The sequence below is a fragment of the Parasteatoda tepidariorum genome, chromosome 7 (assembly GCF_043381705.1).
Source record: "Parasteatoda tepidariorum isolate YZ-2023 chromosome 7, CAS_Ptep_4.0, whole genome shotgun sequence".
NCBI classification, from domain to species: Eukaryota; Metazoa; Arthropoda; class Arachnida; order Araneae; family Theridiidae; genus Parasteatoda; species Parasteatoda tepidariorum.
In genome coordinates this window covers 7,810,055-7,824,207 of record NC_092210.1, presented here as the reverse complement: position 1 = coordinate 7,824,207, position 14,153 = coordinate 7,810,055, and the positions used below count along the sequence as shown (strand labels likewise).

The window sequence follows — 14,153 nt, the reverse complement described above, 5'->3', positions numbered from 1 at the left end:
CTGGAAAAAACCTGGAAACATCAGGGAAATTTGGATAAAAGCCTGGAAAAATCAGGGAATTTTAAGAAAAAGCTGGAATTTTTTTCTTTGATAATTTTTTTAATTTCACTAATTGAAATTATTTACTAATTTTCTTAATTTAAATTATTTCATCCATTATACCCATTTTTTTAAACAGAAATGTATCTCCAAACAGTTGAAATATCATCAACTTAGCTATACTTTGCTTGCATCAAAATTTGCCCCATTACAGCTCTGTTAAACTAGAATGTCACATAAAATTCTCCCACGGTTGCTAAACGAATGTAGAAATCTTTGACGGCTATGGGACTGTGCAATTTAGGAAAGATTCTGGTGGAAAAAGGGATTAGGACATTAGCTTCTGTTTTTAAATTCTTTCATGGTCTGAATCCATTTATGGCTCAAGTTTGTTCCGATGCTTTGGTGGTAATTTTTTTTTCTATTTTGACAAAATGTTTTTGTATTTTTAACTTTATAAAATTCTCCAAAAATTAGTTGGTTATAATTTAATAATAAAAGATTTTATGTCGCACTCTTTTTCAGAAGGCTTTTCTACTCCCATTCAAAGAAATCTGTGAATTATTTTTTCTCAGCAAACCAACCAATCACACATTTTTTTACAATCACTAACAGCAATGTTTGTTGACAAATCATTACAATTGTTGCATTAATGCTAATTTTTTCTATTTCATTTTAATATTTTATAACATATTCTAACTTTAAAAAAAGGTTTTTTAAGAGCCAACTATATATTAATATTTTATTTTTTCTTATGTTTGTCAATGTATGATTTTTGATTCAAAATTTTGTACCAAAACATTAAAAAATAAATAAAAAATCTTGCCAAATTGTCAAAATAAATTTTTTTTTTCAAGAAGATACGTTAAAAAAATAACATTTTGAATAAAATATTTTATAATATAGACACTTTTCTTGTACACATCCTATACTTTATAAGAAAAAAGAAAGAAAAACCTGGAAATTTTAAGATTTTTATCTGGAAAAATCAGGGAAATTTGAAATCTGATTTGAGTGGCCACCCTGTTAATTATCATATTTAAGGTTAAGCACTCAAGTGGATAAGATAGAGTTCTAGTTTCTGAAAATCCAATCATTAAATCAAAAATTATTCAGGGTGCTCATTTTTTTTCTTTTGCGAACTGTACATTTCTATCTTCCATATATATTATTGATTTTTTAAATTGTTTAAAACTTTTGAGTCATTCATTTTGTTTATATGCTGGGTTGCCACTCCACAAGGAAAACCTGAAAAATACAGGGAATTTAAAAATCACCTAAAATAACAGGAAAAATTCAGAGATTTTTTAGTATTTCTTTAGAAACTGGGAAAATACAGGGAATTTTGTTTCTTATTTTGGTCTTTTAAAAAATAATAACCACTCTAAGTGCAATCTATGGAATATTTAAGGATGATACTTCAGCTATATTAAACTAGTTAGTTTACTATAGCAACATTTGTTTTAAGTATGTTCAGCTGTTCCTTTTTTCCTGTTTTTCCCGCAAAAATACAGGGAATTTTGTTTCTTATTTTCGTCTTTTAAAAAAAAAGGAACCACTCAAAGTACAATCTATTTAACTTTTACGGATGATATTTCAGCTATACTAAACTAGTTAATTTACTATAGGATTATTTATTTTAAATATGTTCAGCTGTTCCTTTTTCCTTAAGTTTTTTCAGCAATTATATCTAGTATAATTAGCCCAATACAGCTCATGCAAGAGCACAGTGATTGTGTTTCCCTTAATATATTGTGTACAATATGCACAGGGAAAACAGATAATTTTTTTCCACATTTGAGTGGCAACCCTGGTTTGTGTACTTGTTGTTATATATGCTGTAATATTGTATAGAAGCAATCAACATATGAAACTGAGTATTACAATGCATGGATCTGTAGGGGTTTTTTTTAAGAGGTACCTATTTTGTGAAAATTTAGATATAATTTATGAAAATTGAAAATTATGTTTACAAATCAACCCTAAAATATGAAAATATTTTCAAAAATTGTCACTACAAATAACAATCATTTATGACTGGTAAATTTCTATTTATATTTTCCCCATATGTTCAAAAACAATTTTGCCATTGTAAAACTTTGGACTTAAAATTGTATCCAAATTTAAAAGTCCATAAAAATTATTATCCGTAATTAAATTACAACTTGAATTTAAAAGAAACATACATTTAACAGTACTAGCACTGAAAGTTATCCTCATTATGAGAACATTTTCGACGAGGTCATACTGAAAAAGTTTCACTGAGTAAAAAATGTTTCATTAAAAAAATAAAGGTCTATTAGAATAAGTCTAAAATAATAGTTAGAATTTCGACTTCCTGTAAACTTTACGGAAAGATAGCCTCACCATTTAATTTTAAAACAATCTGCAGGAAGAAAAAAATGATTGCTATAACAAGGCATAAGCGACCTGTTAGCCTTACCACACCGCACTATCTGACCAAGCACGTGATACCTATTCATAGAAGACAGCTGGCAGAAAAGCTTCTTTTTTCCATAGATTGCAACTAGAACAGGGTTAGCATGGTACTAGCACTTTTTCTTCCACTTCATATAAGAAACAGAGGGGCTGGCGCTCATTTTCTCTCATGGCATTTCAGGATCCCGGCATGTTTTCATCCGGACATGGGGAAGAAAAGCGCTCTTCTTACAAACTGTGTGGGAAGCAAATTCTTCTACTAAGTCATAATAGCAAAGCATGGGTGGGTTCCATTGCTAATTGAAATGCGTAATTAACTCCAGGTTTATTTTTTTTACTGGGATACAACAACAAAATTTTAGAAGGCCAGGGGGAGAGGATTTTAGAACTTGCTTTTTTAAAAAAGAAATTTTGAAACTATCGTTTTTCCTTAAGTTGAATTTGTGAAGGTACCGCTGGTAGTAAATTTGCCCTGGACAGACACTTGATAATCAAATATAAAAGTCAGGAATGTCAAAGGTGACGACATCCTCTTTCATTTTACAAATCACTATTGACTTATAAGTTTATCTAATCACTGATTGATTTTTTTGACATTATTTGAATATTTAACAACATTTTTTGCCTTAAGAATTTTGGGGTTTTTTTTATATGCACAGTGAGTTTGGAAAGAATTTTTACAAGTACAAAAGGGCTATATCATATTTAGCTGAACTGGATTGCTACCTAAGCTTTGCTCAAGTGTCAAGAGAAGAAAAATTTTGCAGGTATTTTTCCAACTTATTTATTTAAACTGCTTTTTTTTAACTTGTGAAACTTTGTCTTAGATGTTTTTTCCACAACTGAAAAATAATTAATATTTCAGTTTTGTTAATTAAATTCCTTACTGATTTAATTTTTCTTTACTTATAAATTTTTATTCATATGTAAACTGTTTAATAAATTATTATTTAGTGTTTACTTGTTTCCTTTTTTTCATTGGTAAAATAAAATTTTTATTCTTCCTTTCAAAAGGAAAATATAATGAAAAAAATTGAATTTTAATTAAATGATGAATATAATAAATATGAAAGATGTAGTTATATGAAACATATTACTTATTTATAATGAGGTTTTTAGATTTTTGTAACAAACAGTGTCTTTAATACCCAAAGATGTTCTTTCACCAATTGCTTTTAATGCCAAAAAAAGACATTGTTTTTACTCTTGTTATTTAGGAAAACAGTTGTATATGAAGGGGAACTTTCTAAATAAGCTTGTTTAAAAGTGTCATTCTATATCTGTGTAAAAAAGAATTTTCAGAATTTTTATTAAACATAGAAATATGGGCAATGTTAATAAGGGGTATGAAATAAGTTAAAAAATATCGAGAAAACATGGAAAGAATATATAAATATTATTAAAAAGAAAAAAATAATTTTTAAAAATGAAATATTTTTAAAAAATATTTAAAACAAAATTAAAAAACTTGAAAATATACTCACGCTATTATTTTTATATATTTTGCTTTGGCTATATAAATACAATATTAGAAAGTACTCTTTTTTACAAATATAATCCCGTAAGCTTTTGACGTGATTATATCTTTTCCTCATTTTGTTTTTTTGCTTTTTAATTTATTTATTTTTGTGATACTTTTGTGTATTTTATTTACTAATAATTTTTCTTCTTCAAATTTTCTTTTTAAATATATATATGTAAAATGATGCAGTCAGACTGAGCAGGAAAACAGACACAGGATTTTAATGAAAGAAAGTAACTTTTATTAGGTCATTCTTTGATGAGTGGTGAACAAGAAGTGTATTTTACTTCATGAGCAATCAGTCTTTCTGGTAGGGAAAATCTTGCAAAAAATCCAAAAATCTCTGTATTTAGGGAAAAGAGGGAAATCTTAGATATGACTATTGGTTTAAGAAATAGTTCAAGTGATTCTCGCGAATTTTAAAGGAAAAAATGTCTTTATTTAAATTTATGCATACTTGGGCCAAAAATAGATTTAGAAACAGGATGTGGCTTTTAAAAGTGTGAGAAAGCAGCTCGATTTGAATAAATAATTAGTAATAAAATAGGAGTTGTTTTATAGCAAAGAAACTAACATAAAAAGATTAATTGAAGCTTTTTATGTTACATATAGATATACTATGCAGTTGGATTGGCCATAAGTTGGTCATAACTGGTCACCATTGGCCAAAAATTTTGCTAGTTTCTCTCAAGTTTTTTTTGTGGGGGGGGGGNTAACCGTTTCTGAATAAACATACTTCTTGTTGGATGAATTTGGATTTCTGACCCCCAAGATCAATATATTTCAAGTGTGCAACCGCAGAGATTATACATTTTCAATATTTTTTAAGGCTTTTTTAATAAAAATATTAATCATGAATAATTTTTCTTCTTTTCGTTAAAAAAAATATTTTTTACTTATATATATGTAAAATGATGCAGTCGGACCGAGCAGGAAAACAGACACAGAATTTTAATGAAAGAAAGCAATTTTTATTAGGTCATTCTTTGATGAGTGGCGAACGAGAAGTGTATTTTACTTCATGAGCAATCAGTCTTTCTGGTAGGGAAAATCTTGCAAAAAATCCAAAAATCTCTGTATTTAGGGAAAAGAGGGAAATCTTAGATATGACTATTGGTTTAAGAAATAGTTCAAGTGATTCTCACGAATTTTAAAGGAAAAAATGTCTTTATTTAAATTTATACATACTTGGGCCAAAAATAGATTTAGAAACAGGATGTGGCTTTTAAAAGTGTGAGAAAGCAGCTCGATTTGAATGAATAATTAGTAGTAAAATAGGAGTTGTTTTATAGCAAAGAAACTAACATAAAAAGATTAATTGAAGCTTTTTATGTTACATATAGATATACTATGCAGTTGGATTGGCCATAAGTTGGTCATAACTGGTCACCATTGGCCAAAAATTTTGCTAGTTTCTCTCAAGTTTTTTTTGTGGGGGGGGGGATGTAAAAGGGAGTCTTATTGCTCTAAAAAATATATTGTGTTCCTTTTTTAATAAGTTATAAAAATTTGCTCTAATAAGATTTATTGAAATATTTGCATAATAGGCCTCACCTTTCTGAAACTGACAATAGAATATTCAGTGTTGTTCAAGGTCGTCATCCAGTATTGACAAAACTTATTGAAGAGAAGCAATTTGTTGCCAATGACATCCTTATGAATGTAAGTCTAATTTACATAAAAAAATAACTATTCTGTCAGTGAGAAAATAATTTCTTTTAGTTTAGTTTTCTATCATATGCCTGTCAAATTGTACAAATAAGCCACAGAATTTCCTTTTTTAACAAATAGAAGAACACAAATGTTTATGGTCAAACTTTTAAATTATTTTTACTGCCTAAACAGTGTTTTACAGGACTCTTTTGCCAAGGGGAAGAAAAGCATAAATGTCCTACATTTCGGGCAAAGCTATGATTTTAAACTATCTATGCAGCTTTGATGTAAAGAATTATCTGTCCTTCAGAATGGACAAATAGCTGCTTTTAAATTGATAAATAATTTAAAAGTTATTAAACTTTTTTGAAGATTATATTTTTCCACCTTGAGGAAAATTACCAAAATGAATGAAGGATTCTCAATTTTTTGCACATTTTATGAGATACAGTGTTTGTATTTTTAAATATTGAAAACAAGTTTTTTTCATCTTCTCAAAATTGTGGCTTTCTTTATACTTTTTGAACCATTTTCCGAATTAACACAGATGACATTGGCTAAACTTGACCTAACAGTCAGGAATAACTGTTGCAAACTCATAGTATAGTTATGAAAATAGCATATTATTTGCAAACAATTGTTACTGTGTGTGATGGCGTAGTCTTCAAAAAAGAGTCATAAAGTTTTTTATTCGGTTATTTTCAGGTACTTTTTACAAGTTAAACGTATAAAATTAAAAGTGTCAATAATTAAATAAAATTGTCCTAGCATTATAAAATAGGACAGCAGAAATAAGATGAAACTCCCCATAAGCATTCTAAAACAGGAAACTTTTTCTCTTTTTTTTTNTTTTTCTTTTTTTTTTTTTTTTTTTGTTTGTTTGTTTGCTCTGTATTTACGAAAAGTTTTACATTTCAGTTTGATTATATTTAAATTATGCCACATCTTAAAGTAACATCAGATAGTGGGGTATTATGTTGGGATTTTTTTTTTACTGTTTTGTTGGGACAAAACAGGGTTGCCACAGGCGACTATTAGCAAGTATTTTTGGCCAGAGGTGACTATGGCAACTTTTTTTGCTTGTAAAGGCTAACAAGCAACTATTTTCAGGAAAATGAGACTATTGTGAAACTTTTCTGTAATCCTAGCTATGTTTTTAGCATAAATTGGCTTAACATCCTGCAGTCCGCTGGAGCTTCTAAACAAACTGAAGTAAAATAAGTTGAAAATTTTGAATTGCAAATTTGAATCATCACTCTTTAATGCACTCAATTTGCTCAGATTCCATTGTAAGTCTATTTTGTTTCTTGATCGCCTTTTCAAAGGTTATTGCTAAATTTTTAAAAAGGTGCTAAATTTTTTTAGAAAAAGTATGCTTTTTTTTAATAAAAACGAATTTTTTTAATGAATTCTAGTAATTAAAAGTGTTTAATTTTCTGCAAATATACAAATTTTTTTAATATAAAAATTTAGTGCTAGAACACTAACGTTTATATAAAAATTATTATATTTGCCAGTAAATGAATCATGGTATATGACAACTAAGTCATTAAATAAAATTTTAGTCATTTTATTTTTAAAAAAAAATTTTCTTATTTAGGCAGCTTTTTTCATGCTTTAGTCTACTAAAAGCATTTATTTTGTCCATTTTTTTCTGTGGCAACCCAGTTACTTACGTATGAACTAATGTAAACATTGCTCATGCATCCCTTCACTTCTTTGATCGCAAAACTATTTTACATTTAAACTATTTAACATTTTTAAACCCAATATCGCTATTTGTATTTGCGCATTCTTAAAATCCAATATCGCGATTCATATTTACGCTATGCTAAAATCCAATATCGCTATTCTTGTAAAAACTATGTTTTTTTTCTTAAATTACTATAAAAGTGCGGTATTCTTTATTGGTAGGTAATTTAATTATAAATCGTTGTTCAAAAAATTACTTTAAATGTGAAAATTGATGTCTTGTTATCGAGTTTTTGCCCATAAAATTGTCACTTGGTGTCACAATCACCCCTAAAATATTATCCTGTTAACATTTGTTTTATTTATCAAGTCAGAAAATTTTGCACTTTTTTTTTACAATCTGCTAGTAAATAGTGAAAAGGAAATCAAATTGTGAACCAATTAAGTTATCAAGAAATAAAGCTAAATAAAAAATTAACTTAACCATAATTCTTTAAGTGTTTGTTTAAATGCGTAAAAACAAATATTTTCTATTTTTACTTATCATCTTATCAAGAATTAGTTTAACCCATGTGAAACACTGTGTTTATAGCCTTCATTGAATGCACTTAAATTGTTGATTAAAGTAAACAAAATGTATATCCTTGAAAAAAATTTCAGAAAAAAAGTGCAATATGTACATTTTATCTAGTAGAAATTTTTTAATTCATCAATAATTATTTGTTTTGATTATTTCTTTTCAGTGCGCTAATAATTGTGTAATTGTTACTGGTCCGAACATGGGTGGAAAGAGTACATATGTGCGCCAAACTGCTTTAATCGCTCTGATGGCACACATTGGCTGTTATGTTCCTGCTGATTCCGCAACAGTTCCTATTTTTGATAATATATATGTAAGGTAATTCAGCACTTTTAATCAATAATTTTTAATAAAATATTATGATCTTATTAATAATCATTGGTAATTTTTTATTGTATTCTCTATTTTTTTTTAAAATGAGATAATCATCTAGTTATTGCTTAATCTTACTTGGATGTGTAGTGTATCTACCACTAGAAAAATACAATTCCAATTCACTAGTATATAAGACATGTTAACACGATTCTATGTTGGGGTACCTTTTCATACATGAATATTGATATTGCCGATAATTACTGTCCCCACAGATGTATGAGTGAAATTATTTAGAAGGTTAGGGTATGCATGAATAAAAAAAATTCTGCTTCAAAATTGAGTACAGCAAAGAAAAAGGTTAGCTAAAAGGAATCTGATAGTTAACTTCATTCATTAGCATAAATTTAGTTTGACCACCAAGGCTTCCGTTGTATGTTTTTTTTATGCACTATTTTCCTGAGATTCCCTGTGGAGGATTTTTTTTTTTAGCTTTCTGCAACATACCTTTCTAATACTAATATCTTTCTGAAAGATACTTTTAAAAATAACAAATATACCTGTTACTAATTCAAAGCAACAGAAGAGTCAACTTCAAAGGAAAAAAATTCAGATCAAATAAAATAATTTTTTAAAAAAATATGTAATATTTTTTTATTCTAATATTATAGACGATATTCTCGCATTTTGTAGGGAAAAACACACTGATTATTCACTCCCTTTTTCGTATTTTGTAAATCATCATCACATTTAAAAAAAAATCGTGAAATCCGTTGCAGTAACTGCCGAAAAAAAGATAGACGACGAAATCACACGAATCCGGATGATGAAAAGGGTTACTAAATACGTGTTTCCATTTTGAGATTCAGTTGTTGTAATAAATAATATTGTATAAAAAATATCGGATTTTAAAAACTATGTGGAAATCAATAGTAATAACTGCATAAAAAGTATTTGAACAAAAATTTCTGCAGAAAAGAAAACCAAGTTGTTTACTTTATTATTATTCTTTATTTCTCATTATTCCACTCTGATGCGCGAGAAAGGCATATTTTGAATATAATTCTGAAGAGAAGATAAATCTTTAGAAAATTTCTGCAGAAAAAATAACCAAACTTTGTTACTTCCCAAAAGAAAAATATTTCTGCAATAACTCGGTAACATTCTGCAACAATGTCGCTGTGTTGCCACAACTCTTCCATGGGGCTGAAATTGATCATGAAAGTTGATGTTTAAAAAAACGAAACTCTATGTTCTGCAGATTTTGTTTATATGATTAAGATTTGATCCCAATTTTTGTGCATAATCTTATTTCCAGTGTATAGTTATTTGAAGTTTCAATTTAAAATCATTGCAGATAAAGCATAAACTTACTGCAATTTTATCCTTATGTTTCAGAATGGGAGCTGATGATGACCTTATCAACAGAAAAAGTACTTTTATGGTAGAAATGTGTGAAGCTTCGGAAATCTTGTGCTGTGCTACTTCCAAATCTTTTGTAGTTCTTGATGAATTAGGTAGAGGTACTAGTACAAATGATGGAACAGCAGTTGCATATTCTGCCTTAAAGCATCTAATTATTGACGTAATTTTTTGTTAATAAAATTATTTTTGATTACATATTTTCATGCAGATTTGATATGTATTTTGTAAGACTGATCTTTTCTTAAGTAAATCATCTCATTATTATGGGCCTTCAAGAGACACCTCATTTAAACCATGCTAAGTGTTTGCATTGCTTTAGGAAAAATTATTAGAAAGAATCCTTTAAGTAGAAAAAGGATCCCTTAAGTAGAAAAGGCTGCTTTGAGTAGAAGAGGATCCATTAAGTAGAAATGGATTCCTTAAGTAGAAAAGGATCCCTTAGGTAGAAAATGCTGCCTCTTACTGAGCTTGTGAACAATTTTGTAGCAATATCAAAAATCGGAAAGTTTTGTAACCTTGGAAAAATTAGAGAAAATTCAAAGAATACTCAAAAATGGAGTCAATCTGGTTTAAAATAACTGAAAGTCCTTTTTTTTAAATAAAATTATGCTAATTCTAAAAAATCCGATTCTCAGTTTTTGATTCATTTATTACAATTAGTAGTTATAAATGAAATTTTGTTTCCCTTATTTACACATTATTTACATTTATTATATTTTTAAAATGTTTTCATTTTTTGTAAATATTTTAAAACAAAGAACTTATTTAACAATTAATAAAAAATATTACACTAAGATAATCAAAAGTACAGTCGGACTTCTCTTTAACAAACTTCTATTTTATGAATTTCTCTATTTTGCTATTTTTTTTCTCCAGGAACCAAGAACATTTTGGAAATTTCTTCGTAAAATAGCTTCCAAATAGCGAAGTAAATTTTCTATTTTACGAACTTTTCTTTGCAATTCACTTTCCCTATTTACCAAAATATTTCAAACTTGTTAAGGCATTTTATGGTGGAAATGACCTTGAATTGATTTTCGAAGCCACTTAACTTTTAGAGGAGGCAGTAAAATCCCTTTCCCTTTTTGTTTGCATTTCAAGTGAAATACTCAGACAAAATGAATGGATTTAACCAGTAGCAAATAAACTTAACGCGTGTGGTAATGTGTGTTTAAAATTACTTTTATAATAAATGCTGCTATAATTTTAGGTATAAATTTAGCTTTTTTAAAGTTGAAAATGTATGTATCATGATAGTGTAACACTGGATAATGTTTTGCTCTATTCTAGCTTTCCATGCAGATTTCTTTTATGGCTAAGATTTATAAAATAAATAATAGATACTAGTTTACAAGATGATGGTTTATCAAGTGCTATTTTGATTATGTCTAGTGTTTATGAAATTATATCCTGTTTTGTGTTGTTTAAGTATTTCAAAAGGAGATTTTCCATTTAACGAATTTTCCATATAGCAAACTTATTATCGGGATTTATCGACTTCGTTAAATAGAGGTCCGACTGTATTTGTCTTGGATATTAAGTAAGCGGTACTTTATTGAAGATATATATGGTTAGTGACAATAAAATCACTAAATAAATTTATTTCATCTGTTACAAAAATCGAGGAAATTTAATAAAATCAGTCTACACTTGCCGAACGCTTAACCTTTAAGCATTGTTTATACTCATATATATAATGTTTTGCTTCTATAGAATAGTTAGCGTTAATGATGTTTATCTTAAAAGAAAAAACAATAAAAGCATACATATTGACCTTAGCTCACTTTTTTCTAAACTTTAAATATTACATTGCTTATACTGGTAAAACAGAATTTGCCATGAAGTGTTTCTTCCATAGTATAGCATCCTCTTAATCTTAGATATGTGCTTAACCTTATGTAAAAAACTGGGAGCATCAGACATCTGACCTAAATAAACCTGCATTCATGAGAGACCATTACAACTCCACTGGTATTTTAGAGTTTAGAAGAAAGTGAGTTCAGGTTAACCTACAATCAATTATAGAATTTCAAATGCTGAAAAAAAATTTTTTACAAAGTATCAAATAACAAATTAATTAAAGCAGCATTGCTTTCCCATTGCATAATCATAAGTAATCTTGCTATAATTTATTTGCGTTTTGATGGTTTAAAAAATTTATTTCAACACTTGAAATTCTATAATTTGATACGGGTTTAACTCAACTTTTTTTTTCTAAACTCTAAATACTAAACTACTTATGCTGGTAAAACAGAATTTGAAAACATCCACTAAGCAAAGATTATGATGATCTACATGAAGTGTTTCCTCCTTGGTATAACACCCTCTTAATGTTAGGTATATTATGCCAGGGTTGCCACTCTACAAGGATAACATGAAAAATACAGGGAATTTAAAAATCACCTAAAATAACAGGGAAAATGCGGGAAATTTTAAGTTTTTCCTCACAAACTGGGAAAATGTAGGGAATTTTATTTCTTATTTTCATCTTTTAAAAATGGTGACCATTCAAATCGCAATGTATGGAATATTTAAGGATGGTATTTCAGCTATACTAAACTATTTAATTTAAAATAGCATTATTTGTTTTAAGTGCGTTAAGCTGTTCCTTATTTCTTTAATAAAACTTAACAATTAAATTAAAACTATTATAGTTAGCCTAATATCTTGTATAGTTTTCACAAGTTTTCAAGATTTTTGTAGGAACCCTGTATGCTTAACCTTATGCTGCTTCCTTTCTACATAACATTTTGCTTCATTCTTTTGAATAACTTTTTTTACATATTTTCAGATTGGATGTTTAACTGTATTTGTGACACATTATCCTGAAATTCTTGAGCTTAAACAGCGGTTTCCTGATAAAGTTTGTACTGTCACTATGGCTTACATTTTAAAAGACAGTGAGTATACTTAAAAATATGATTGACAAAATCTTTTAATTTTTTCACAACAATATAATTTGTATTCATACTTTCAATTGCATTGTTGTCTGAACCAACTTTTAAATAAAATTTAGTTTAAAATTATATATAAATGACTAATTTATTAACTATGTAATAATGATAAAACGGACGACGAAACTTAGAAAACAAAACTTTAACGGAATATGAAATCAATAAAGAAAGTAAACAGAACAAAAATTACAGTAGCCAAGGGAAGCGGAGGTAGCCAAAAAAGGTAAATCAGGGCAAGAACGAAGAAAACTAGTAGAAAGTAATCAGTCATGATCTCAACAATTTTCCAAAAATCAATGCAGAGCCGCATTGGTTCAGGGGATAGAGCGTTCGCCTTTCAATGAAGTGAACCGGGCTCGAATCCCGGCGATGGCTGGTCGATATGAATCTGCATCCGCCGTGCACCTATCACAGTGCTGACGTGAAATATTCTCAGTTGTAGATGAATTATGGGTTAGAGTCCTTTTGCCGTCAGGCGAACCATGGGAGGTTCTTGTGGTCTTCCTCTCCATGTAACGCAAATGCAGGTTAGTTTCATCATAAAGTCCTCCGCAAAGGCAAATTTCTCTCAATACTTGATCCAGAAGTTCCCTTGTCTTCTGGATTGGCTTCAAAATTACTAGGCTACAGAGTTGAACGTTAGTAGTCGTAAACCAAAAAATTTAGTCCTCTGTTCAACGACGATTATAAAATAAAGTAAAATATTTTCTTTTATATTTGTTCCTTCTGTTATTTTATATATGCTTAGTTGTATCTAATAACTTTAAATATTTTTTACTCCACCAGAAAATGATGACAGTGATATAGACAGCGTTACCTTTCTCTTCAATGTGATCAGCGGAATAAGTGACAAGAGTTACGGAATTAATGTTGCTGCTCTTGCGGGGATCCCAAAACATATTTTAAATGAAGCCCATGAAATCTCACAAATTCGGAGGTTAAAAATAGATATTTTAAGGTATTTATCATTTTTGTTATGATTTTACTGAAATAAAATTTATACAAAAATTAAAAATAATTTTTAATACAATTCTAAAGCTCGTAGATGAAGTTTGTCACACTTCCTTGACCACATTCAGAGCTCAAAATTAACTATAGTCAATTGGTAGGGTATCCACTCAAATCTGGAAAAAAATTCCCTGTACATATCATATGCAATGTATTAAGAGGACATTCACTGAGCTCTTGAGTGACCTATATTAGGCTAATTATAATAGTTTTAATTGCTGTTAAAACTTAGAGAAATAAGGATCAGCTTAACACACTTAAAGCTAATAAAGCTATAGTGAATGAAATAGTTTAGTATAGCTGAAATATCATCCTTAAATATCCCATATATTGTGCTTTGTGAGGTCACCACTTTTAAAAGACGAAAATAAGAAATAAAACGCCCTGTATTTTCCCAGTTCTGTAAGGAAAAACTCAAAATTCCCTGTTATTTTAGGTGATCTTTAAATTCCCTGTGGAGTGGCAATCCTGATTCATCTGGAACCACTAAAGTTAGACTTGAACCACCATAAAATAATTATCAGTGACT

General features: G+C 28.7%; 1 protein-coding gene across 1 annotated transcript in view; it reads left to right on the top strand.

The window, feature by feature from the left end:
• The window catches only part of LOC107437796 (DNA mismatch repair protein Msh3), a 45,343-nt gene that overhangs the window by 30,077 nt on the left and 1,113 nt on the right, over nucleotides 1-14,153 (top strand). Inside the window, exons 14-19 of the mRNA XM_043040836.2 lie at nucleotides 3,138-3,245; nucleotides 5,548-5,662; nucleotides 8,089-8,243; nucleotides 9,636-9,822; nucleotides 12,454-12,562; nucleotides 13,403-13,574. Of these exons, the coding sequence (XP_042896770.1) occupies nucleotides 3,138-3,245; nucleotides 5,548-5,662; nucleotides 8,089-8,243; nucleotides 9,636-9,822; nucleotides 12,454-12,562; nucleotides 13,403-13,574 (846 nt within the window). The remainder of the gene's footprint in view (nucleotides 1-3,137; nucleotides 3,246-5,547; nucleotides 5,663-8,088; nucleotides 8,244-9,635; nucleotides 9,823-12,453; nucleotides 12,563-13,402; nucleotides 13,575-14,153) is intronic.